This window comes from Topomyia yanbarensis, chromosome 3, assembly GCF_030247195.1.
Source record: "Topomyia yanbarensis strain Yona2022 chromosome 3, ASM3024719v1, whole genome shotgun sequence".
Lineage (NCBI taxonomy): Eukaryota > Metazoa > Arthropoda > Insecta > Diptera > Culicidae > Topomyia > Topomyia yanbarensis.
In genome coordinates, this window is record NC_080672.1 from 411,887,614 (window position 1) to 411,913,586 (window position 25,973).

Sequence of the window (25,973 nt, forward strand, 5' to 3'; positions counted from 1 at the left end):
CACGGACGTTTGCGGATCGCGTTGGAGACCACGCTTGTAACTTCGTCAGTACTACAACGTTCACCTTATCAAGTTTGTGCGATCGCGGGCGTAGGTGTGCGTATTGACATATTCGCGTGTGTTCTTGGATGGTAACGCGCACCGTCATTCTGGTATTTAGTTTTCGGTGTACGGTTCACCTTCTAACAGGTAGTGAGTTACCCCATATCACTAGAGTCCCCGTTCATGTCGCCATGGAACGTATTGTCCAGTAGATATGGGAGCTTTCTTTTTAATTGGTCTGACTAAAGCCATGAACTGCTGGTACCAAGAATAGAGACTTCCGGAAGTGACCGATTCATGATCGTGCGAGCGCAGGAGTTTGTAAGTTCACTCTTGAACCCACGTTTGAATGTTTATAAGTGTTGAGACGTTCATATTATCACCGGAATGTTATAACGTCTGCGAGAATGTTGGTGTAGGTTGCGTGGCTGATCGCGAAGGGCTCAAGCATTTGTATGTTAACGTGTTTGTTGCGCGTATTAATTCAATTTTACGTCACCATGTAACGAGTTGTTTAGTGGATATGAGCGTCATCTTTGTGTTTGGTCCACCTGAAGGTATTGGATTAGGATAGTGATTTCCGAACGTAACCGATTCATGATCGCGCGAGCATGGATATTTGAATGTTCACTCCTGAGACCGCGTTTGTCAATTAATGAGTGCTAAACTGTTCACTTAATCATCGGGGTGCTATCCTGTTTGCAAGATAGTGGGCGTAGGTGTGCGTGGATGATCGCGAAGGACTCGAGCATTTGTATGTTGACGCTACTGTCGTGTGTGCTAGCGTGTATGTAACTTCGCGTGTACACATTATTTTTTACAAGCGTGTGGCCATTTGCATGTTCGCGTAATGATCGCGCGCAGATCGTGATGCTAGAAGAGAGTGAGTTCCAGGTTATGTCGCCATGGAACGTGTTGTCTAATTTTTTTTATTGGTACAACTGAAGGCATGAGCTAAAATCCAGAAGACGCGATCCGAGAGCAAGATCTGAGGCAGTCAGAGAAGATAAGAGAGTGTAAGGTAACATTCAAGGGGGGCCAGGGCAGCTTTTAAGCGCGAGATAGTGCTAAGCAAGTCCACCTGCTACAAGGAGCTGTGCAGAGAAGTAGACGCTATCCCCTGGGGCAATGGTTACTATGTCGTTATGACCAGGATCAAGGGTCCAATGACGCCAGTCGAAATGTGCGCCTACAAACTGAAAATTATCGTGGAGGGTCTATTCTCAAAGTACGACCCAACCGCATGGACGCCTACACCGTACGTTGATGCAGACGGTGAAAATTCTGGTGACAATCGAGTTTCCAACGACGAGCTTCTTATAGTGTCAAAAAGACTGAAAGCGAAGAAAGCTGCCGGACCGGATGGTATCCCCAACGTGGCACTGAAGACTGCGATCCTGGCGTTTCCGGACATGTTCAGGATAGTCCTACAGAAATGCCTGGACTATGGCTATTTCCCGGATAGATAGAAGATCCAGAAGCTGGTGTTGCTGCCAAAACCAGGGAAAACACCAGGAGATCCAGCATCGTATCGGCCTATATGCCTGTTGGATACTCTTGGTAAGCTCCTGGAAAGGGTCATCCTCACCAGGCGGACGACCTATGCTGAAAGTGAAAACGGACTATCGCAAAGGCAGTTCGGGTTCCGGAAAGGGATACCGATGGTGGACGCCATGCGCACAGTCATCGCGAGCGCGGAGAAAGCAATTGGGGGCGATCATCGTAGCTCTGCACAGAATGCGGGTTCCGGCTATCTATGCAAGATTCTGAAAAGTTACTTCCAGAATCGAGTACTGGTCTACGAAACGAACATGGGGCAGAGGTCGATTAGGGTCACGACGGGAGTACCTCAGGGCCCCATACTCGGCTCAACGCTGTGGAATATAATGTACAACGGAACATTAACACTGGAACTGCCCAGGTGAGTTGAGATCGTCGGCTTCGTCGGAAGCATGGAGAGGTGAACTTCCATTTGACGCAGTTTTTGTCCGGGCATGGATGCTTTAGGAAGTACCTACTTCGGTTAGGACACGCTTCGTCACCCCTTTGCCCGGAGTGTGTGAATATGCAAGAGACGACACGTGGTCTTCGAATGCCACAGGTTCGAAGAAGTCCGAAGAGGTATGCCTGATATAACGGTGGACAATATCGTCAAAGAGATGCGCCGCTACGAGCATATCAGGGACGCTGTTAACAGAGTGGTTACGAGTATACTCTCCGAACTGCAGAGGAAGTGGTGTAGGGACCAACAAAGTACCGTCATTGGCTAGAACGCTGCCGTGGAACCACAAATCGGATTTCGAGAGAAATGCCGCCGCCGGGAAACTCTCCGACGGTGTAGACTACGTCCATCGCAAGGGAACCAGTTGAGTAGTACGCGATATAGCACCGGATTCGGGTCGTCGGGGCGCCGGTGAACCGAATAGGGAAACCGCCTATCACATGGATTGCCGCCATCCCTGCACTATCCACCACCCAGCTACCGTTATCGGGAGGGACACGATACGGCTCTGCAATGTCACAATGATTGAGATTAAGCTGGGTTATCTCCATCATGATTGGTCTGCCTTCGCTTTTTTGTACTCTGGACATAAGAAGCCTCCCATCACGTGGTCTTTACCGCCCTCATTTGTGCAGAACAAGCACTTCGGTTGCTTCGTGCAGTCCCTAGCAATGTGTCCCTTCTCCCCACATTTTCTGCACAGATCAGATGATGGCCGAAACCCAGGCACCTGAAACACCTCTCCTTTTGTTGGCTCTAGATTTTAGATTTTGATTTAACCGGTCGACATAAGCTTGTTGGCTGCGGTTGGCGATAAGCGTATCACTGCTGTCTGTGTGCCACTGTTCGCCTTCCTCAACCTGATTGATATTTGCTCTTTCTCCAGGTTGCACTGCTCTATTAGCGAGCTTCTCACTTCGTCTTCGCGGATTTGATGCTAATCACCAGATCCTTGATCTGTCCATGCACGTTGCCTTTGCTTTTCACGAATTCATAGTTCTCCGATTTTTTTCCTCAACTTCGTCACTTTAGGTAACGCAGACTCCTGGTCTTCTGCGTGCGCACCTGAAATCCTAGCTTTCCTTGGCGTCCAGTTGGTTTGTCGCCGCTCGTGCTCGGTATGGCCTCTCTAGGCTGCTCTCGCTGCTGCTGCTGCTGCTGTTGTGGTTGCACTTGTTCGTTATGCTGGGTCGGCGACCTCGCTAGCCTACCTTTGGCGAACGGGTTCACCACAGTTGCTCCGTTAGAATTTTTTTTATTTTTGTTGTTTTTGTAAGCTTTTTGGGTCCCAACTCCAAGCTGCTATCTGCGCCCGTAATAAGTAGTCGCCTCACATGATCCCATGGTTACTTTTGCGAGGTCGGTGAGGTCGCATGCAAGGGTTGACGCGATCCTTCATGGGGTACCGCGTTTAGAGCCAGATCGGCGCTAGTCAGAAGCCTTCAACTGAGCCTACTTCCACTGGCTAAGGTATCGGGAGTGTGTGAACGTGCAAGAGACACCGGTTTTCGAATGCCCTAGGTTCGAAGGGGTATGCCTGGTACAACAGTGGACAATATCGTCGAAGAGATGTGCCACGACGGCCATATCTAGGACGCTGTCAACAGAGTGGTAAAGAGTATGCTCTCCGAGCTGCAGCGGAAGTGGCGAAGGGACCAACAAAGTAGCGCCATTGGCCAGAACGCCGTCGTGAAACCTCAAATCGGGTTTCGGCAGAAATTCCGCCACCGGGGAACTCTCCGACGGTAACTGGGTCCGCCATCGGGGGACCAGTTGAGTGATACGCGACGTAGCACTAGGTTCGGGTCGTCGGGGCGCCAATGAACCGGACGTCAGGCATAACCGGAATTGCCGGACCGACCTCGACACCTACCGGGGACTAGACCGAGTAGACCGCGTCGAATAGCTAGAAGTGGGTCGTTGGGGCGCCAGTGAACCGAAAGCTACGCTCCACCCGAAATCGCTGAATAGGCCTCAGTACCTACTGGCCGGCCGGTTGAGTAGGCTAGGTCCACCGCTGGGGACTAGACCGAGTAGACGAAGCGGGGAGCTAAATAGCTCACATAAACGAACATCGGTTTTCTGGAGCAATCTACCGCCGGGGAATTCACGGTAGGGTAGATTCGCCGCCGTGGGCTACCCGACAGAATCGAAAACGAAAAAGGGAGCTAATTGATTCACTATAAAAAAACCGGTATCGAGAGAACTTCTCTCGTTGCCGGGGAACTCTCAGTCGGAGTAGGATAATATCCCATTTGATCTCGATAGAGCTGGGAGCTAAATGACTCGAGGAAGCGGGTATCGGTGTCGGGGGAGATATCTCCGTCCGGGAACTATCGGAGTAGGGTAAGCTCACCGTTGGGGGCTATCCAAGTGGATCGTGATAGGCCGGGAGCTTATTGACTCACGGAAACATGAGCTAAATGGCTCAACGAATCAGCACCTAAACGACTCACGGGGACGAGAGCTGAACGGCGACGTAATGTATGGAGACAAGAAGCTAGAGAGGAATCGATAGTTGAATCAAGGCTCGTAGGTCGAGCCATTTCATGAACCATGTGAGGCTCCGAGATGTAGCGGAAGAGAGAGGTGCGACGAAAGCACAACGAACCACCCATGAAGTAATACCTTGATGTAGTTCCGTGGAGAAGAAGGGCGTTAAAGAGTAAGGGGTGTTTTTACTGATTAAGCACGAACGTGAGTCGTAAGTCCTACACAGTGCCAATATACTACAGACCAGGCTTTTGAAACCTTACCGTAAAAAATAACGCACAGAGAGAGAGAGAGAGAGAGAGAGAGAGAGAAAGAGATTCATACACAGACATTGCCCCAAATCTTCGAGCTAAGTCGATTGGTATATATGACTCGGCCTTCCGGGCCTCGGAAAGCATCTTGAAAGTTTGAGCGAATTCTATACATTTCTTTTAAAAGAAATGTAAAAAACACAAAACATGTAAAAGGTCCATAAGCCCTCTCGGTCTCCTCGATTCACCACTTTCGAGGCGTGATGCAATAAACATCTTTGTGAGGGACAAATCGATTAAACGAATAAAACCGCGGCGGTAACCTAGCGAAATAACTATTTTATTCTTTGAGCGTGCTTTCACGGTTACGCTTCTTTCTTGAATGAAAAGTTTACTTTTTTCTACAGGGTGGTACTCTACTGTGGTGGAGTTCTACTGTGGTGGTGTTCATAGGGTGGCTCCAAATGATAATGCCACATATGCCCCCCCCCAGTTACACCATGAATCTAACACGGTGTCCTGCTGGTGTAATAACTGTGTGTTGATCATCCTTGGGGTAACTTGACAAGCTTTTGTCGCAAATAAAAGCTGGTTTCACTCGATCGACTGAAACTACTTGGTTCTTCCCGGATATTATGATTTCAAAGTATTTGTCGCCCCGCTTTACTACCTCATAGGGCCCTTCGTACGGTTGTTGGAGTGGTCATCTAACTGCATCAATTCGTATAAACACATGGCTGCAATCCTTTAGTCTTGGATTTATAAAGACTCGGTCCTTGGAATGACGAACGCTCTTCGGTGCTTTCAAATCCGAAAAGGTTTGATGTAAGACTTGTGCAAATTCCGTGCGATCCACATTTTGTACCGGTGAATCGTAGAATTCTCCGGGGATTCTTACCCAGCAAACCACAAATCGTATAATAATGTAGAAGAAGACTCGTAATGATGTCTACAAAGAGTCAAAATCGTTACGACAGTCGAATTTAGTCCGCAGTAATTGATTTGTAATCGCATATTACTCGAAACATAATTTGAATACGACCTTTCATTCAAAATCGCATTGATGTTCTAGGTAAATCGTGTTCGTTCGGAGCTGGTCGCAGAGCGCTGACAACTTATATTCATATAGCTACAAATATTTGAATCATTTAAAATCGTATTTTTTCATATATATGATCGTATTTTACTTCGATCACTGTCTGATAAACAACATAATAAAGTCACTGGGGTCTTTATTATATGTGGATGAATGGTCGCTAAGAAACATAAACATATCTACGACTTCGATATACATCACAATGACTTCAAAAAGTTAGATACGACTTAATACATCACAACATATAAGAAACCCGATTTCGCGAAATTACTTACGACTTATCGCATATCTTTAAAATGAGATTTCTGCATATATCGCGAATTTTTATCGGAATAGCGTTTCTCTACTTGAAGATAAGATATGATTACGAAATATTGTCACTCTTATAAGAATTAAAACAGTTCTGTGTAGTAATTCCTGTCCTACAATCCAAATGTCGTAAGTTCGTGTCCCATCTTAACATGTGAAGAGAGAATCTCAATGGATTGGGTAGGATTGGGTTTGGCTCCGTTCACAATCGGCATTCGTTTTTTTCTCCCCAACCCCCGCTTTTATACGTATTTTGTTATGCTGGAGATGATTGATGTGCATATTAACTGTTCCTAGTTTTTGATCTTCTTTACCGACAAATGAGAGTTAATCGTATATCGTGTTCCGGAATCGTATATTAGTTATGCATATCGCATACAATGAGATTGTTTCGCATATCCAATCGTAAATATATTCTCTAGAATCGCTTTTATACTAGAGATTATCGTGCTTAACGTGTATATTGTTGTCAGAAATCGTCAATTTCAACAGCTATGTACGTATATCGCCTCCAGTTTGGTACGCATATGCCGATTTTCTCCTTTCTATGCGACTTTTTTAGTGGGATATAAACACGTATTATTCAGTTGCAACTTGGATATACCATCAAAAAGGCTGGCTGGGTAGTTGTTGTCCGAACATGAGCTCAGCTGTAGAACATCGGAAATCTTCTTGAAATGCGGACCTTAAACCAAGGAGTACCAGTGGAAGACGATCGTGCCTATTTTTTGAATCGGTGCACATCAATGCTGTCTTCATAGTGCGATGAAAACGCTCCACCATTCCATTTGATTGCGGATGGTAAGCGTTAGTATGTATGTGATGTACTCCAAGGAGATGCGTCAGCTCCTGAAACACTTCCGATTCGAACTGACGGCCCTGATCAGTGGTGATTGTTTCTGGAGTACCATATCGTGAAATCCATTCCGTGTACAGGGCCATTGCTACCTTCGCGCCGTCATGTCCTGAAGCGGTACCGCCTCTGGCTAACGTGAAAATCTGTCGACGATTGTGAGTAGATAACGGTATCCTTTGGATGGCAACAGTGGCCCAACCAAATCGACATGAATATGTCGAAATCGAACGGTGTGTCGAGAAATTTTAGACTTTTGGCACTGCTGACACTCTCTGACAAACTTCGTTATGTCCTTGTTCATAGATGTCCAAACAAATCTATCGGTGATGAGTTTTCTTGTGGCTCTGATTCCAGGGTGTGCTAATCCATGTATCTGAGTCATCACCGCCACTCGATGTTTTTCTGGAGTGTAAGGTCGGAGGCAATTATTTATGGAAAGATCGCAATATATCGGAGAAGATATCGACGGAAAACGACGCAGTTGAAGATTAAGCGACGTTTTTTTAGAATTTATCGAATCCTGTAGCTGGTGGTCAGTTATTTGGTCTTTCACAATAGTGTTGAAATCGATTTTAGAGACAATTTCATTCACCCTTGACATTGCATCCGCGACAATGTTGTCTATACCACTGATGTGGCGTATGTCCGTTGTAAACTCTGCCACGTATTATAAATACCTTTCTTCGTGTGGAAGGTGGCTGCTTGGATCGGTAGTCATAGCGTAAGTCAGTGGGAAATGATCGGTGAAAATCGTAAATTGTCGTCCCTCTATCAAATGTCTAAAATATTTCACCGCGAGTTTTGTTGCCGTTAGTTCCCGGCCAAAAGTAGAGTATTTCTGCTGACTCGGGGAAAACTTTTCAGAGAAAAATCCTAGCGGTTTCCAGACCTCCTCTTCAAGTTGCTGCAGGACTGCCCCCGCGGCAAAGTTGGATGCGTCAAACATGAGACGGAGGGGCTTTGATGCGTTTGGATATTGTAGCAATGTTGCGTCTGCCAGCGACTTTTTACATGCTTCAAAACAACGTGCAGCCTGTTTGTCCCACGAGATTGGTCTAGAACATAGCTGGAAAATGTCATAGTTATGACCAGTCATCTGGTGACTGGTCGCATGTTTGCTCGTGACATGTACGAGTTGCGGATTCTTGCGACATGTGTACTATGTACACGTGTACTATGACACGATACATTTTCCCCGTGACATGTCATAAAATTTGTACATGTTTCAAAACAAAACTGGTTTGTCAAGCGGCTGTACATTTACTGAACTGTGACATGTATGTTCGTTTGCGAACAGTCGCGACAATAGAAAAACAGGTTTGCTTGTTATGTGACATGTCGACAAAGAACCGGTATTGAAAATGGGTAAAATATTGGATACCGTACTTTGGCGGATAATTGGAAATATGGAAAATGAGATAATTGTATTTCTTTCAACATTTGACAAATAAATATTGTTTGTTATTGCGGTTTAGAGGTGTTGAAAATCAATAGTTTTAGACATTTTAAACGCACACTGGAAAGTGAATGCGTCAAAATCGAAAAAAATTCAACTTTTCACAGATAAACATTGTTTGTTATTGCGAGTTAAGAGGTGTTGAAAATCAATAGTTTTAGACATTTTAAACGCACACTGGGAAGTAAATGCGTCAAAATCGAAAAATTTTCAACTTTTCACAGATAAACATTGTTTGTTATTGCGAGTTAAGAGGTATTGAAAATCAATAGTTTTAGACATTTTAAACGCACACTGGGAAGTAAATGCGTCTAAATCGAAAAAATTTCAACTTTTCACAGATAAACATTGTTTGTTATTGCGAGTTAAGAGGATTTGAAAATCAATAGTTTTAGACATTTTAAACGCACACTGGAAAGTGATTGCGTCAAAATCGAAAAAAATTCAACTTTTCACAGATAAACATTGTTTGTTATTGCGAGTTAAGAGGTGTTGAAAATCAATAGTTTTAGACATTTTAAACGCACATTGGGAAGTAAATGCATCGAAATCGAAAAATTTTCAACTTTTCGCAGATAAACATTGTTTGTTATTACGAGCTGTTTACTATTTTTACCTGCAACCGCCGGCGCGGTGCACACCTCTAATTTTAAACGCATTTTTAAATTTCCATTTTGTCGAAATTACTTCCCGTTGTGCATTTCAAATGTTCAAAACTTTTGATTTTCAAGTCCTAATAACTCGGAAAAACAAGCAGCATTCATCTGTAAAAAGTGAATTTTGCGATTTTGACGCATTTACTTCCCCATGTGCGTTTAAAATGTTCAAAACTAGTGATTTTCATATCCTAGTACAGTGGGATTCCGTTTTTGGCAACAATTTTATTTTTTGTTGTTGCCAAAACCGGAACCGTGCCAAAAATTGAACCTTATTTTTAAAGTTTGGATTTTCAATTTACGACTTTAAAAATGTTTCAAGGATTTTTAACCATGTGTGAAACGGAATTAGATGAAAGAAAAAAATAAGAAAATTCATTTTTATTCATATGTTTATCAAATTCAGTCTTCGCACAGTGATCACCTTCCATAAAAAGTCGGTGAAAACCTCAAAAGGGATCCGAATTTGATAAAAACTTCACATTGGGGTAATTTTACGTCGCTGAATTCATGTTTGGTGTTAATTTATTATTTCTTTTTACCAGAAAATTTTGGCACCTTGGGAGGTTTGCAAATTCAACATTTACGAATATAAAGTGCACTATATCTGAAAATGCATTTTCAAAAAGACATCGTAAACTATTTGGGAGCTATCAGTTTTGTATTCCTAAATACGGGCTTTCGATATGTATTGCAAATTTAGTGCCAAGTTTTGTAGTGACGTTGTATTATGCGGTGTAGCGCATTCATCTGCATTCGACTATAAAAATTGATTCTGTCTAACACTAGTTACACTGCTACCACTTGTATTATAAATTATAACAAACATAAACAATACATTTCCATACTTATTATTATCATTTAATACGACACATATAGTGTAAAACATAGTTAACCTTTAAATGCATAACGCTTTTTTAAAACAACATAGCGAAAAACATCACAAAATTATCACAGTGAAGTATTGAAACTGTAAGACAATTTTAAGAAAATTAAAAAAAATGATTTGGGCTTATGAGGATTAATATGACTCCCATGTTTGGAAATAAAGTCAAATGTAATGTCAATTGATACAAAAAATATCTATTGCACATTTTTAAAAGATTTATTATGTACAACAAGAATGTTGACAAAAACGGAACCCATTTGTTGCCAAAATCGGAGTGTGCCAAAACGGAATCTTACTGTAACTCGAAAAACAAAAAAAAATAGCGAAAAGTTGAAAAAATTTCCATTTTGACGCATTTACTTACTAATGTGTGTCTAAAAAGTCCAAAACTATCGTTTTTCAACTTCACGTTACTAGCAAAAACAAATAAAATTTTTGTGCGAAAGTAGATTTTTTTTCCATTATGACGCATTTACTTTCAAGTGTGCGTTTAAAATGTCTAAAACTATTGATTTTCAAATCCTCGTAGCTTGCAATAACGAACAATATTTATCTGTGAAAAGATGAAAAATTTTCAATTTTGACGCATTTACCTCCCCCTGTGCGTTTAAAATGTCTAAAACGATTGATTTTCAACACCTCTTAACTCGCAATAACAAACAATATTTATCTGTGAAGAGATGGAAATTTTCAAATTTTGATGCATTTACTTCCCAGTGTGCGTTTAAAATGTCTAAAACTATTGATTTTCAACTCCTAGTAACGCGCAATAACGAAAAATATTTGTCTGTGAAAACTTGAAAATTTTTCGATTTTGACGCATTTACTTCCCAGTGTGCGTTTAAAATGTCTAAAACTATTGATTTTCAAATCCTCGTAGCTTGCAATAACGAACAATATTTATCTGTGAAAAGATGAAAAATTTTCAATTTTGACGCATTTACTTCCCCTTATGCTTTTAAAATGTCTAAAACTATTAATTTTCAATACCTCTTAACTCGCAATAACAAACAATATTTATCTATGAAGAGATGAAAATTTTTCAATTTTGACGCATTTACTTCCCAGTGTGCGTTTAAAATGTCTAAAACTATTAATTTTTAACTCCTCGTAACTCGCTACATTTATTATCAAAAAGTTCAAAATAATTGAATTTATTTAGCGTCTACCATTCCGTTTATCTGCCACTGCACGGTACTTAAATGATCAAGAATAAGATACAGGTCAAACTAGCAAACCATAACAAAATGTTCATCTTTGTACAGGTTCGTAAACTTTGTGACTGGTATCGCCTTACGCGCGACAGGTAAATTATCCTCATGACCAGTTTCAAGACCGATGACGCATTTAAATTCCATGACATGTCACGAGACCAACCATCGAGGTTTGGAAGCTAACCTGTTTGAGACATGAGACATTTTCAGCAGAGCGTGAATGTACGGGTGGCTTGACATGTCGCGAAAAATGTACACAGGTTCCAACTATGGTCTAGAATCATTCTTTCAGTTGTCGGGAATAAGCCTTCTAAGGTCATGTTAAATGTCAATAGCGTGCGGAACAAAACGTTTGTATACGTTCAGCAGCGCGAGGAAACGCCGCAATTCCTTTGCTGTTTTTAGAGCTACATAGTCCAACACCGCTTGAACTCGTGTAGGGAGCGGTCGTATTCCTTCGTTGAATACCAAGTAGCCTAGGAACTCAACCTGAGAAAATTTGCATTTCTCGACGCTTATGGTAAGGCTATTTTCCTTCAGACGGTCTAGCACGGTCCGCACATGTTCTTTGTGTTCTGCATCATTTGATGATGCAATACAGATATCATCGATAAAGACGGTGGCGTAATCAAGGTCTGCGAACAATTTGTTCATAAATCTTTGGAAAGTTTGGCTTGCGTTGCAGAGGCCGAAGGGAATCTCCATTCGCCATTCTTTTTTGGGACGCAGTGCAATGCACTCGCCCAACTGCTGCTCGATGGTCCGAAAATTCCCATTTCACACATGATCCTGAACTCTTCTTTCGCGGCTTTTAATTTTTCTGGATGCATCCGACGAGGCTTGCATGCCACCGGTGGTCCACGCGTGACGATGTGATGAGTGACATTGTGCAAAACTTTTCTATGAGCTAGTGACGGAGTGATGATTTCTCGATAATTCCAAAATGGGCCAGTAAATCAGCGCCGACGACTACTGCACTACTAACGTCTGCCACCAGGAATCGCCAAGTAAAACACCGTCGTAGGCCAAGATCCACTGAAAGAAACTTGCTTCCGTATGTTTTTATTTTCGTGCCATTTGCGGCATGCAATGAGAAAGGGACTGCACCCTTACGCTTATCAGACATAGAGGCCGGAATTATAGACACATCCGAGCCAGTGTCCACAAGAAACCTGTGCCGAGTACTGCTATCAAGTATGACTAAACGACGACTTTTGAATTCGTCACCCACTTGCGCCGCTTCTAGAGGGTGGCGAGCTAGTTTTTTGTACGATTGAATGAACAGGGCTCTCGGCAATGCTCCGCTTTTCCGCCGTATTTCCGATGATACCAGCAAATTGAGTCGTTCGATGTTCCAGACCTGGAAACGGATCGGCTACGATTTCTATTTTGTCCACTTTTCAGCTGTGAGCACCTCGATTTCCTCCTTCAAAGATGCGAAGTCAGCTGATTGTTTGTTCGTGGTAGGTGCTTTATCCACGGCGTTTACAACCACTTGTCTCGCGTCGAAACGGGTAACGGCGGAAATGATGCTGCTGGAGGAGTCAATCATTTTATCAGCCACTTCGGCAAGCTTTGCCAAACTGCTATCGCTGATGGATAGAACGGTTCTAATGTTAGCAGGCATTCGTTGCAAAAGAGCATCTTCATGAGGTTTTCATCAACGTTGAGGCCCGTTGCGACTTCACTCATCCGGGCCAGCAGATGGGTCGGACGAAAATCACCTAGATCACACGAGCTTAAAAGCTGCTCCAATCGAGCCTGCGGAGATAATGCGAAGCGTGCAATCAGTCGGTCCTTTATCGCCTTATATTTATTTTCTTCCGGTGGGGCCGATACAAGATCTGACACGTGGCAAATGACGCTCTGGTCGATTTTAGCGATAATATGCCAGAATTTGTTATCGTCTTTCGTGATCTTGGCCAGACTAAATTGTGCTTCAGCCTGGGCAAACCACATGTTTGGATCGTTCCGCCAAAAGTCCGGCAACTTTACGGATACGTGTGCCGTTGCCGCTGCGACGTCCGGATCAGTCATGTTTAAGGTTAGGTTGTTTTTTCGAAAATCCTGCAAATTTGGATTTAGCTTTGAAATTTGCGTTTGCTGTAAAGCCTTGAGGAACTGCGGGAACCACGCGCGTCGGGGTCACCAATTGTGAGGGACAAATCGATTAAACGAATAAAACCGCAGCGGTAACTTAGCGAAATAACTATTTTACTCTTTGAGCGTGCTTTCACGGTTACGCTTTTTTCTTGAATGAAAAGTTTGCTTTTTTCTACAGGGTGGTACTCTACTGTGGTGGAGTTCTACTGTGGTGGTGTTCATAGGGTGGCTCCAAATTCCACATCTTAAATCAATTGTCTGTCAGAGCTTCTTTAACACTGAAGCACACAATATGCTGAATTGTTGATGCTTGCAACACCGTCAAATCCATCAACCTATTGGACGGAACAAAAGTTCTACTAACACCTTATAAATGTATTGCAAAGAAGCATACTAATTGTGTACAGAACAAGTTAAAATTATTTAGACCTAGCCCGGAGTCTCCAAGTCAAACCCGGAGGGGTGGCAACCTCAACAACGTCTATTATCTCCGTTTTAATATTCGCCTGAACTTGAAAATGTATTACATTGCTCACGTTAGTAGTTGATATTATATTAGGCAAATTCCATCGATTATATGCCCAGTGATGGGCACTTCTCAAAGAATTATCAAGGGATCTGCTACCACACAACGGTGTGAAAAAGAAGTAGAAATACTAATGTAACGAAGAAATGATATTGCCGTTAATTGGCTTTATATTTTGACCTCCTGGAAATCACACGTATACTGCCCAGAAACATGCCACAATCTATGTGCCTTTTCGAAAAATATGTAACGGTAGAAGTATGCGACTATTTTTTGTAATAGTAAAACAACTATTCAGCTATGCTTTCGAACCTTATTGTTAACGAACACTATTATGTTGAAGGTCAGGCAAAAATAAACTAGACTACTAGATGTATGCAAACGATGGTTAAACCGTGAACCGATTAATTTAATAACAATACGCTTTTGCTGCCCCCTCGTTAATAGATGTCGATCGTATCTCTGAATATTCGAATACGTCGATAAAATGCACCAAACTAATTGCTCCGACACCCTCGTTGTCAAACATTGTTGTACATTCTCTATCACGAAAGTTAAAACTCCCGGTATACTGTACGGACCAGATTTTGGCGCTATGTATCCGAAACAGTTGGTTTGGCTGTTTAATAACTTGTTCCAATCCTAACTCAAAGTAGACATGTGTATCGTGGAAGACAAGGGGACGTACACTACGGTCAGTGAACAAGGAACTCTGTCCCTTTGCCTATCTGCCCTAATTGAATTAAAATAAGTGTATCAAAACATGGATGAAAATCGCGGCAAATGCTGATACTCACTGTTGGCGCGTACATCAAAAGCGCCCTCATGGTAAATCCAGTCGACGACAGTGATGGCAAGCGAAAAGACATTACAACGAGCCCGCTTACTTGAGTCCTAAGCCTTAGCGTTGTCTTTGAAAACGAATTATTTTCTAGTTTTCTTATAAGTTTTACAAGTTGATCAAATCGAGCGTATATACATGCTGTGACTGTTTGTTAAAGATAAATAAGAAAAAAATCTTCGGCTTCACATTTTCAAATTCATAATTATATCAATGGATACCTCCGATGATGGAACATAGTGCTTTACTTCGCCCAACAGTGAACTACATGTAATTGGTATGTCAGCTAATTCGCTTTACAAGTTTATTGAATGTATGCTAATATGATTTCAAATTATTTCATGAATTGAAAATATTCTAATACGAGTTACCAACATAATAAACTTTAGTTGTATAACGGTCAATTGCTACTTTTTGCTGGAAGGTTCCTGAAGTGCAGATTTTAAAGTATGTTGGGTTTGTAGGATAGTTGGATCATTAAAAACTAGCACGTTTCTGCCAATTTTGGGATACATAAAAACCTACCAAAACGAATTTTAAATCAACCATATGAATCAAATGCTAGTAATCGTTCAGGAATACTTAAGTACCCTTTATTCGATCAACACTCTCCACATCTTTCCAGAGCCATGTACATCAAGTCGGGTCATCGGTTTCTCACTGACAAAGGACAAATTGTGTTTCCAGGTCCACCAACCCGTTCAGCCTTCTCGTTCTCGTACACAACCGCGCCAACGACGACCACCACAAGCACCACAACCGTTTTACCAGAACCTCAACACGTCGATGACCACAGTAACTATATTGGTTAGCTAATGTGTATTATAATTATCCAATGAAAACATTGAAATTTGTTTACATTTCAGATATGTGGCGAAGTAAATCTGCCCCCAATTCGGGCATGCTTTCAGACAAAATACAGATGTTCTACATTTACATCACGATAACGATAACTTCTGTGTTCGCATTGATTATACTAGGAATACTAGGCTATATATGCTACAAACGGTATGTTGTTCAAACAATCGAATCTCAAAAGACCGTATATTAATTTCAATTTAACTGTTAGGAAGGGATTTCAAAACATTGAGAGTCAACACAACTTTGAAAGCACTAGAAGGAACAGTCGCCGAAGTTCTCGCAGCAATTCCAGGAATTACTCGAGAGAATGGGAGATTGAGAACTTTCCCCGGCAATATCTACTCCATTCATAAAAGGTCAAACTGTTACACACATTTGATAAATGTATAACTTTTTTTAAAGATTATTTTAATTACTTTGAACACAAATAAAACAGGTGTCTTAATCGCATGAGAATGCACAATATATGACTAGCAGTTCAACCAAATTACTGTATAAATTTTCCCTTTCGTAACCAAAATGTTGTATGTACTATGTACAAGATTCTGTAACTGACAAGTTAGCGTTCTGTTTATAAATAAATTGCTTTCTTCAGTTGGCATTTGTTTAGGGCGATAAAAATCTTAATAAATCTTTACAAGCCAAAAATTGGCATTTTATATTTAATGTTTCATCTTCAAGACGCTGTACTCAGCCAAATTTATTTGGCGAACTGATATTTTTTTAAGGTTGGACAGAGAAAGGTAAAATTCGCAAACGAAAAAAGCAGTTTATTTTCCACACCGTATGTCAGATCTTCATAAAAATCAATCAACAGTACTGTAACAACATTCTACATACGCTGATTGATTTTTATGAAGATCTGACATACGGTGTGGAAAAAACTGCTTTTTTCGTTTGCGAATTTTGCGCATTCTCTGTCCAACCTTAAGGTACTCTCGCATTGTTGTATTCGAGCTGTTAATAACATACATATTCGAGCCATGCGGAACCACCCACAGCAATTCTAGCAATGAAAAATTGCCACGGGTTACAGAGTTTCACGATTACAGTCCCAGGTTACAAGCTTTTTGGCATTTATAAATAACATCCATCGTTCGAAAAACTTATACGCAGTCGAAAGGATGCTGAGAAAGGACTCAGTTAAAACTAGAATCCAACATAGAAGCAAATTTTTGTAATTGTAATTTATTATTAGCTTACGATACCCTGTTGGTAACACTTGCATACCTTGTCAGGTCAAGGATGAAAACGTTGGTACTAGATTTATGTGGCGAAATTCCGACTTCGCAGCCGGTTCATATCGTACAGCACAAGACTAGTGCAACGATTCTGCTTACGCTATGAAGCCGTCCCCGGCTCGGATCGAAAACATCGCCTTCCTTGACCTAAATTAATTACATGTAACAGGTTACCGTACGCTTAATAAATTACAAATTATAGTTTTGCAACGGATGGTAATGTTTCAATGAGTTATTTTTTAGGAAAAATATTACCAAACATAACCTGATATTTTTTTCGTTTACTTACGCTTTGCGGGCGTGCTTGTCGATCCAAGTCCTGGGGTTGTCGTGTTTCCAAAGAATGACATTTTAAAACAATTGTTTTGGCGAAAATTTCCTGATTTACACAAAATTAATCCACTGTTTCACTCAAAATTTAAAATAAAATTTAACGCGCTTTCAGCGGCTGAGAAATGTAAACAAATAACAACCAGGGATGCCAGATATACTTTTGAAAATCTTCAGTAAATTTAAATTACCGTTTCATTGGAAACGCACCTTTCATACATTTTGATGTGACGAATTGAATTGACACTGTATAAATAAATACCATTCCGTTTTGAACTATTTCCAGTCTATTCGTATAATACTCATCATATTTCGAATACTACTGATATATTCCACCATTATAATTCAACCAAATACAAACATGTTATTTTATTGAATTGCCATACTAATTTTAGTTACCATTGCCAATATCTTCCGTGTATCCTAGAAAAACTCTAGTAAGAGAACTGCGGAGAGCAAAACAGCATTTATGGCAACGTATGCCCCGGCGTTATATGGCAACACGTCCAATGTTATAAGGATCATAGGCAATGTTCGATTGGATTCGTTTTTTGACAGCTAAGCGCGAATCCAATCGATCCAAAATGAAGTCTCCGCAGTTCTCTAGTGTATCCTATTTCGAAAAATTATATACTACAGTCGTGATTCGTTGGTTGAGCATTTTTTAACTGAACTGTATTTTAGTTGGACCTCCGCTAGTTGGACCATTGTCCAACTAAAAGGCATCAGATACAAGAGGTCGCATGTCGCTGCTAACACTGAAAATTTATCATCTCGCTCTTACATATGCTAAGCCCATATATGTCAAACTAAACACATATTGTCCAGGGTACACATATGTCAAAGCAATGGGATACAATATGCTAGAGCGAGACCCCATGTTTCAGTCCGCGAATAAATTGAGACAGTATCGCTTTACTCCCTCTAGTGTGGGGGGGGGGGCTTTTTAAGGGTTTTAGCGTAAAAAACAGTTTTTTGCGATTTTTTTAGAACTTTACGTGTAGCCAATTGATCCAAATTTTTGTACATTATAGTGTATTATTTCAATAACATGGTGTAAATTTTCTATGCAAAAATATCGACAAGCGAATTGGTTACGAAGCTTTTTGTAGAACGTATCTGAAAAAAACATGATTTGCGGTGTTATCTGCCATTCAAAAACTACTTATCCGATTTCTTTCAAACTTTGCATACACATTCTATGTCAAAAATACCTAAACGAACAACGAAAAATTCCGGCTTTTTATGGGTAACCATAACCATAACCATAAAACCATAGAACCGGAGATATGATCAAAAGAAAATCAAGGGTTTTGGCAATTTGCCAAAACGGGGGGTGCTCCCATGACCCGAGGGGTGGTTCAATTGTCACAAAAATTTGGGTTTTTATATATTGGCCTTAGATGAACAGTTCCCCTAAATTTTGTTCAAATCCGTGGAGGCCGATTACACGTGTCTTGATCACTTCGCATGGAATGACCCTTAGAGATGTGAACAGATGCATTTACACTGACAACATCTTTGGAAAGTTTTTGACATTTGTCAGTCGGTCCAACTAGCGAATCAAATTCGTTAGTTGGACAAGGCTGTGGTCCAACCAGCGAATCACGACTGTATATGCACAAAAAGGATTTATTCAACAAACGCAAAACATACATTTCAAATGCAAAAATGTAGAATTCAAAAAGTTCACACGTATACGTATATTATAAATTAGATATACGTAATTTGTATTTGATATTTGTATTTGGTCCAATTTAGTCAGGGGCGATATTATGGAACCTTTTCGAATCGACTTTTTAATACAAGCTTGCATACAATAAACCTTTCGTTTCGAGATGCGCAACCCTAATAAACATCTTATGATTCAAGAGCCTAACGACCTGTTCAGTGTATCATCCAAACAATATGTGGAATCGTTGCACTGTATGGGTTAAAGTTCGTGTATAATATTTTTTATTAGGGAATGCCACCCCAGGGTTCAATTGGAACTTTTGGCTTCAGTCTTCGCGCATCTCTATAAGCATCATCTCTGACCAGAACCAATCACTCGCCCTTTAAGAAAAAAAGCTTAACGAAATGTCAGACTCGGCGACGCGTGTGACGCAAAACATCAAAAGTTTCGTTAAAATATTCTCTCCCTCGTGCTGCTGACTGCCATTCGCTCTGTAGAACGGAGAGTTTGTGGTGTGCATTCCGCTCAAAATAAAAGTTAAAACGCGAAATTTCGTCGTCGCGGACCTATCGTGTGTGTAAATATATACGTTTCGAACGAGTGTCCATTACGTGATAAGCGAGAGGAAGAAAAAGTGACTGCCTTTCGGAAAAGGTATCGTGTGTTCGGAGAACGGAACTACCCCGTGACGGCCCGTATTCCAGGTTGCCGCTGATAAACGAGGAAAGATCTCCCCCATAACAATCGGTGGCTGAGCGCAGGTAATTCGATGGAGTTGAATCCTTGGAAACTTGACCATCTTAAGTTCGCAGGTCTCTTTCTGGCTTGTATCTTTTTTTTTTCTATACGGCCCTTTTCGCTCATTGCAGACTGTTACAGTTAGAGGGAGAACATCGGGGAGGGCAGTCAAAGTTGTGACCCATGACGGTGCAGAATATCGTACGCGGGTGGTGGTGGAAGATGTTCGGGCTGGGACGTGCGAATGTGTTATGCAAAAGCCCGAGAACAGCAAGAATTTTTACCAGCAGAAAACGTGAAAGGCTTTTTTGTGTCTACTGTTTTCAGCTGACAGCTGGAAAAGGGAGAAAGTCGTTTGCCACTAGGTAGCAGGCTGGAATTTTTAGCTGGTTCCGACACGAGAGGATTCAGCGAATACAGTCGACTTATGCTGCGGACATTGGCAAGAAGCTTCTAGAGGCGAAAAAATTGCTCCCTGATGATTGTGATGTTTACGTTTCTTGAAAGCGTATTATATCGGGATCCGGATCGATCCGAAGTTTGGGTCTTGTCTGAGCCTAGACGTTTACTACAGAGGTAGTAACTTGAGGAACGTCATGGGTATTAAAGAACCAGCGTAGAGATATTCGTCAGGATTCCATTAGCTGGCACAATGCACGGATTCATCTATATAATTGAATAGTTAAGCAACTGGATCATTTGTCTAGTTTCGGTGCGCTGTGGTTTGCAATTTGTTTTTCAGTTTTACTAGCACAGTCAGGTCGGATTAACAGAGGGTATTGTGCTAATTATCTAACAAGTATAAAAAACGTCATTATTTCTGCACAGTCGAGCTCGAGTTAGTTTCAATTGCTAATTGGGGTGATAGGGGGTTAATTTTAAAATGAATATAGTCGAGCGGACTTTGTCATGTGTAAGATGTGTATTAGGTATCCAAATATTAGTATTTGGAACACTCCTCTGGAAAGAAGTGGAAAATTCACAGTTGTTTTGTTGCAGCCGTGTACGGGTACTTGATTTCTGTACGTAGGGAAATGGACCAGAATAGCACACGAACGACGAAGTAGATAGCTTTGAGCGTCGATACGGCAAAATGCTTAAGCTATAACTAGTGTTGCTAGATAATGCAATCAGAGATCAAAAAAGTTCAAAATCATTGGAGCTGCCCAGGCCGTGCCTTTGAACTGCAACACTATCTGTACGAATTCAGCTGGCTACGCGATCCGCCAGCTTACGGAAAAGTGCACTGGCAATATGAGATTTCTTATACAAATGGTACAATTATACGTAGATGATTTCCTTGTCCCAATACAAGGTGTAAACGGACAGGATATGTCTTCAATAAAATCACAATTACGTAGAGCTGCAGTGCGCAGCCCGGACATGTTAGAAAAAGGTATATTTCGAATCTTTTGCTTGAGCTTCAACCTTCCGGTGGTCGCACTAGGGCACCCAATGCGCCTTGATCTGAAACTCTTGCACAATGGTCTTAGTATAAGCGTCTGCTCGCTGGGATAGCGACTGGTGGAAGGCTAGTAGAAAATAAAAATTGTCTACTGTCTCTAATAGAATGTTTCGGATTGATCTTTATCTTGGCAGGTCTTATAAATAGGACATAATTGTGAAAATTACGCACACGTTGTTTAAGTTCAAATGTCCCACAGTGATTAGTTGTAACGAATTGGTATTTTCAGAGACCTTTTGAGTTCTTTTAGCAGCCGTTAACTAGAACAATCATTTTATTATTTAATATTCAAATATTTTAGATGGACTTTGATCCAGTTATCTGTATGATGCTATCAATCTGTCAACCTTTTTCTTTCCGGTATACATCTCTGTTGTATATATATCATTCGCGGAATCCAAGGCGGAATCCGTATTAATTCATTGGGTAGCACCTTGTGGGTGACGTGCTTGATTACCATAGTAACGAGACAGTTAATTGGATGGCACTGTGTGCATGGGTGATGCCTGTTATTCATCATACAATGGCAAATAGAGAAAACTGGTTTAGTCATTTTCAGCTCTTATCTTTGGATTAAGAATTGCGTTTAGTTGAAGGACAGCATACTGAACTGAACATAGTGCCAAGGAGAAATTTGATCAATTCTGTCTTTCTTGCTATTTATTAGGAAGGGTTATATTTCGGAACTACCATTTCTACCTAGTGCACGTAGATTTTGCGGAACTGTTAGCATTAAATTATAATAAATTAATTTCAAATTTTCAATAAATTGGACTTACGATTTTTGTGAATCGATAGTAAACTGTATTCTTGCTGCTCATGTGGCAAAGTTCTTCTACCTGTCAAATAACAAATGCCACTAACGTAATGTTTTAAGGAAAAATACTACAATTCACAGTAAGAATGGGTGACACTTCCCCGAAACGGCTAGTGGCTGCCCCCGTCCCGTTAAAACTTTGGTAGGTCACCAAGTACTTTCTAAACCCGGAACCTTAGCTGGTGGTAGTAGGCTCAGTTGAACGTTCCTGACTAGCGCATATCCGGCTTTGAACATGATACCCCATGAAGGACCGCATCAAGCCTTGCAGGCGACCTTTTTACTTGCAAAGGTAACCATGGTATCATATGGAGGTGACAACTTACTACGGACGAAGGTAGTGGCTGGGAGTTGGGACCCATAAAGCATGAAAGAAGACAAAAGCAACAAGAATAAAAAAACTTGCGGGGAAAGTGTGGTGAACCCGTTCGCCAAAGATGGGCCGACCAAGTGCAATAGCTTCAATTTGCTCTCAATGATAGCGTAAATAGTTTTCTGTTTGATGTCATAGGACAATTTATCTGTTTTCGATTTTGATCTTTTAACCGTTAAAACGTCCAAAACGATAACAACCTGAGCAATCATTACCTACTACATCACAACATCAAGTCTAGTTCTCAATTTAATATCAGACTCTGCTCAAGTACCGCAACAAAAGCAGTAGCGAGAACAGCCTAGAGAAGTCATAACGAGCACGATCGGCGAAAAAATAAATAGGACGCCAAGAAAAGCTAGGGTTTCAGGAGCGCACGCCGAAATCAAGCATTACCCAGGAAGCCCAGCAATCTTCGTTGCTCAAAGTGACGAAACCTAGGCGAAAATCGAAGAGCTCAACGAATTCGTGAAAAGCAAGGCTAACAAGGACAGCAAGCTCTACGGGCAAATCAGGGATCTAATAATTAACATCAAATCCGCCGTAGCAGCAGTCGAATGCGAACAGATGGCGTTACAGGAGAGAGCTGAAAATGCCGAAAATACACTGAAGACCATGGAGATAGCGAAAGTAAAAGCCTACGAGACGCCGAAGGGTGATCCCGTTCTGTGAACAGAGTAAAGGAAACAGCCAAAGAGGAAGAGGAACCAAAGAAGCCCAAGAAGGTTTGTAAAAGACAGCGAAACAGCCGACAAATGATGAGTGGATGGCGAACCTTAGAAAATGTGGAAGAGAGGAGTAAAACGGAAAAACGGATGACAAGAAGAAAGAAGACCTTCGGCCGCGCCAGGAGATGTATAGGGGAGATGCTCTAGTCATCAAAGTAAACGATGGCGTGACGTACGCTGCGATTCTCAAAAGGGTGAGAGAGGATCCCAAGCTGAAGTAGCTGGGGAAGAACGTAGTATGAACCAGGTGATTTCAGAAAGGCGAGATGCTGTTCGAGCTGAAGAAGGATCCATTGATCAAGAGCTGTACCTTTTCGGAACGAATGGCAGAAGCGGTGGAAGAAGAAGAGAACGTTAGAGCTTTAGTTCAGCAATCAGTGGTCGAGTACAGGAATCTGGACGAGATCACAACGGAAGACGAAGTGAGCAGCGCGCTATAAGAGCAATGTAACCTGGAGAAAGAACAGATGTCAATCTAGTAGAGGAAGGCGTATAGTAGTACACAGACGGCAGCGATACGCTTATCGCCAGCCGCAGCCAAACAGTTTTTGTACTCGTTACGATTGATCCCTATACTGCCCATAAACGCATAAGAGTCCCATGTGGATTTTTGTCGAAAATGAGTTATCCGTTGGATTGTATTCTGTATCACCGCTGAATCACACTGCACAAATAAGATTACCGGGTTTGTTAAGAAAATATAAAAAAAAATACCAAAACATGGTTGTCCCATCCATTTGGCTCAATGGATGGGACAATCTTGAACAGCGTTTTTCTCGGCTTGCTGTTTTTCAACATGGGACTCTTATGCTGTTATGGGCAGTATAGCCACTAAACAAACGGAGAGATGCCTGGGTTTGAGCCACTAGGCAAGAAACTGTAGTTTCAGACATATCTGATCTGTGCAGAAAATGTGGGGAGAAGGGTTACATTACTAAAGATTGTACAAAGCAACCGTAGTGCATGTCCTGCACAAAGGAGAGTGGAAAAGGACCACGTGACGGGAGACTTCTTGTGTCAAGAGTTACTTAAGGGCGATGGCAGGCCACAACAGAAACGAAGTGCCACGTTGCAAATATTTCAGAAACGTATCGTGTTCCTCCCGACAACGGTGATATATAGCGAAGGGATGGCGGCAATCTAACTGATGGGCGGTTTCCGAGGCATCAACACTTGGAACCCCAATCCTACGTAAACGTAGGGCTGGGATCCGAACAAATGGGTGTTGACAAATACTAAGCCGCGCACGGAGTCCAGCGCGCACCCCACAGTATGTTTTGTCTTACCCTGTTCCTGCTTGACTCTGACAGGGTTTCCCTAGCTATTCGTGGAAACAATACGGAAAATACTAAGTTTGGAGGAAATTGCGTCGATGGAGGTGGAAGAGGAAAATGATTGCGGGGAATGAAATCTTGGAGAGCTGCTGAATAGAGGCTCATTGGAGCATGATGTGTCCTGCACTTCGTCCATTCTCAACGCTCCAGATAAAGACGATGATCGGACAGTGACCAGGGAGGACACAGACAAATCCGACGGAGCAACTGGTGAGTCGGAGGACTCCGAAAGTAAAACAAGAGGAACAGGAAGAACTCTTCACTTAAGTGGAGCGGCGAAGAAACGCTATGGGTGGCTGCTGAAAAACGGCCACAAACCCGCTGAAGCGCTAGAATTGGTAAAGATCCCAATAGAGAAGACACCATCCAAGCGACAGCGTTTGACGGATACGGAGTCGCAGAGCAATAATGGGTGCAGAAAAAAACCGCAACCAAAAAAGGTTAAGGGTCAGGATCCTAGATCGACACCAAAAACTGAGCAGCGCCCAACCTTCAACCGTACTCGATGGCCATCTTTCCGGATGGGTGCCCTACGAATACCCGCAGCCATGAACAGCTTAATGCTACTCGATGCGCGCTGATCGATAGTGTCATAGCTCAAACAATATGAGACCCAAGTTTAGGAAGTGCACTTAAAAACAAGGGTATCTCAAAATTGCGTGTGTAGACAAAGACACAGCTAAGTGGAAGCAGACTCCCATAGCTTCGATCAAAGGTGAAGAAAACTATGGTCCTCAAACCGGTAGAGCTCCTGTTGGCGGTAGAGGTGTGCGCCGCGCTACCCCGATGATTGCAGGTAAAAATAGTTAGCAAGCCGGCGCGGCGCGCATCTCTAGTTGGCGTTAGATGAGGCTTCAGTGAAACTGATAACCTCCCAATACAACCAGCTGAACTACGTATTCGGAAAGGCTAGTCGAAGCGGACCCCGGTCTTTGCCGTACGTGGAAGTTCTAGGCAAGCATGGACTATAAAAGCTTCTGTGGGCGACCCAATACGGAGCACCTCACGATGGACTTCTGATCATAGTAAGCCTGCAGCAACGGCAACGAGTGCATCGGTGCTAGCCCGTCCTACGAACTATACACAAAAGCACCCTACCGTATGCGGCTCACGAACTGATACGCTAGGAAAGGATCGAAAACTCCCTGTAGGCAAAGGTGCACAAACGGCAAGAGCCGAAGCAAATACTGGGCCAAGGAAGGCCACTGGAACGAACAGCACACAGTCTTTGACTAGCCGTCAGCACAATAAATGGACCCAAAAATCGACGGCAAAGAAGTGGTTGTATCTACATTTATGGACGCAGTTATAAGCGAAGTACTGGGCCTATAATGCCAGTTGCCCTCTTGTAACGAGGTCTGTATGTCGTGATGTTCCTTGGTTGAACGAAAATCTAGCAACACATAGGAAGGAAGCTAGGCGCCTGTTCAATAAAGCGTAGATTGTTGGTAACTGGTCAAGCTACAGGACCGCTCTTACTTAATATGACGCTGAGTTGAAAAAGGCAAACATCTATCAACGCGCGAGTTTTGTGAAAACATTGAAAACTTTCCAGAGGCAGTTCGCCTTCAAAAAGGCTTATCAAAGGATCACACAAATGGCCTAGGGCAAGTGCAAAAAAGGGATGGTTTTCTTACAATTGGCAATAGTGAAACATTGGGTTGTTCTAATGAACAC

The 25,973-nt window shown here is 42.0% G+C and overlaps 3 protein-coding genes across 3 annotated transcripts in view; 2 read left to right on the forward strand and 1 right to left on the reverse strand.

Annotated features, from left to right (window-relative positions):
• The window catches only part of LOC131689187 (probable nucleoporin Nup54), a 22,643-nt gene extending 5,345 nt beyond the window's left edge, over positions 1-17,298 (reverse strand). The window contains exon 1 of the mRNA XM_058974099.1: positions 17,126-17,298. Within this exon, the coding sequence (XP_058830082.1) occupies positions 17,126-17,186 (61 nt within the window). The 5' untranslated portion in view covers positions 17,187-17,298. The remainder of the gene's footprint in view (positions 1-17,125) is intronic.
• On the forward strand, positions 14,708-16,055 carry LOC131689189 (uncharacterized). Its single transcript, XM_058974101.1, has 4 exons — positions 14,708-15,011; positions 15,360-15,541; positions 15,601-15,742; positions 15,804-16,055. Exons 2-4 carry the CDS (start codon positions 15,364-15,366, stop codon positions 15,946-15,948), a joined length of 465 nt encoding a protein of 154 aa, XP_058830084.1. The 5' UTR covers positions 14,708-15,011; positions 15,360-15,363; the 3' UTR covers positions 15,949-16,055.
• Positions 17,299-19,313: 2,015 nt separating the features above from the next.
• The window catches only part of LOC131688480 (mitoferrin), a 67,701-nt gene continuing 61,041 nt past the window's right edge, over positions 19,314-25,973 (forward strand). Inside the window, exon 1 of the mRNA XM_058972759.1 lies at positions 19,314-19,602. The gene's annotated coding sequence lies outside the window, so the exon portion shown is untranslated. The remainder of the gene's footprint in view (positions 19,603-25,973) is intronic.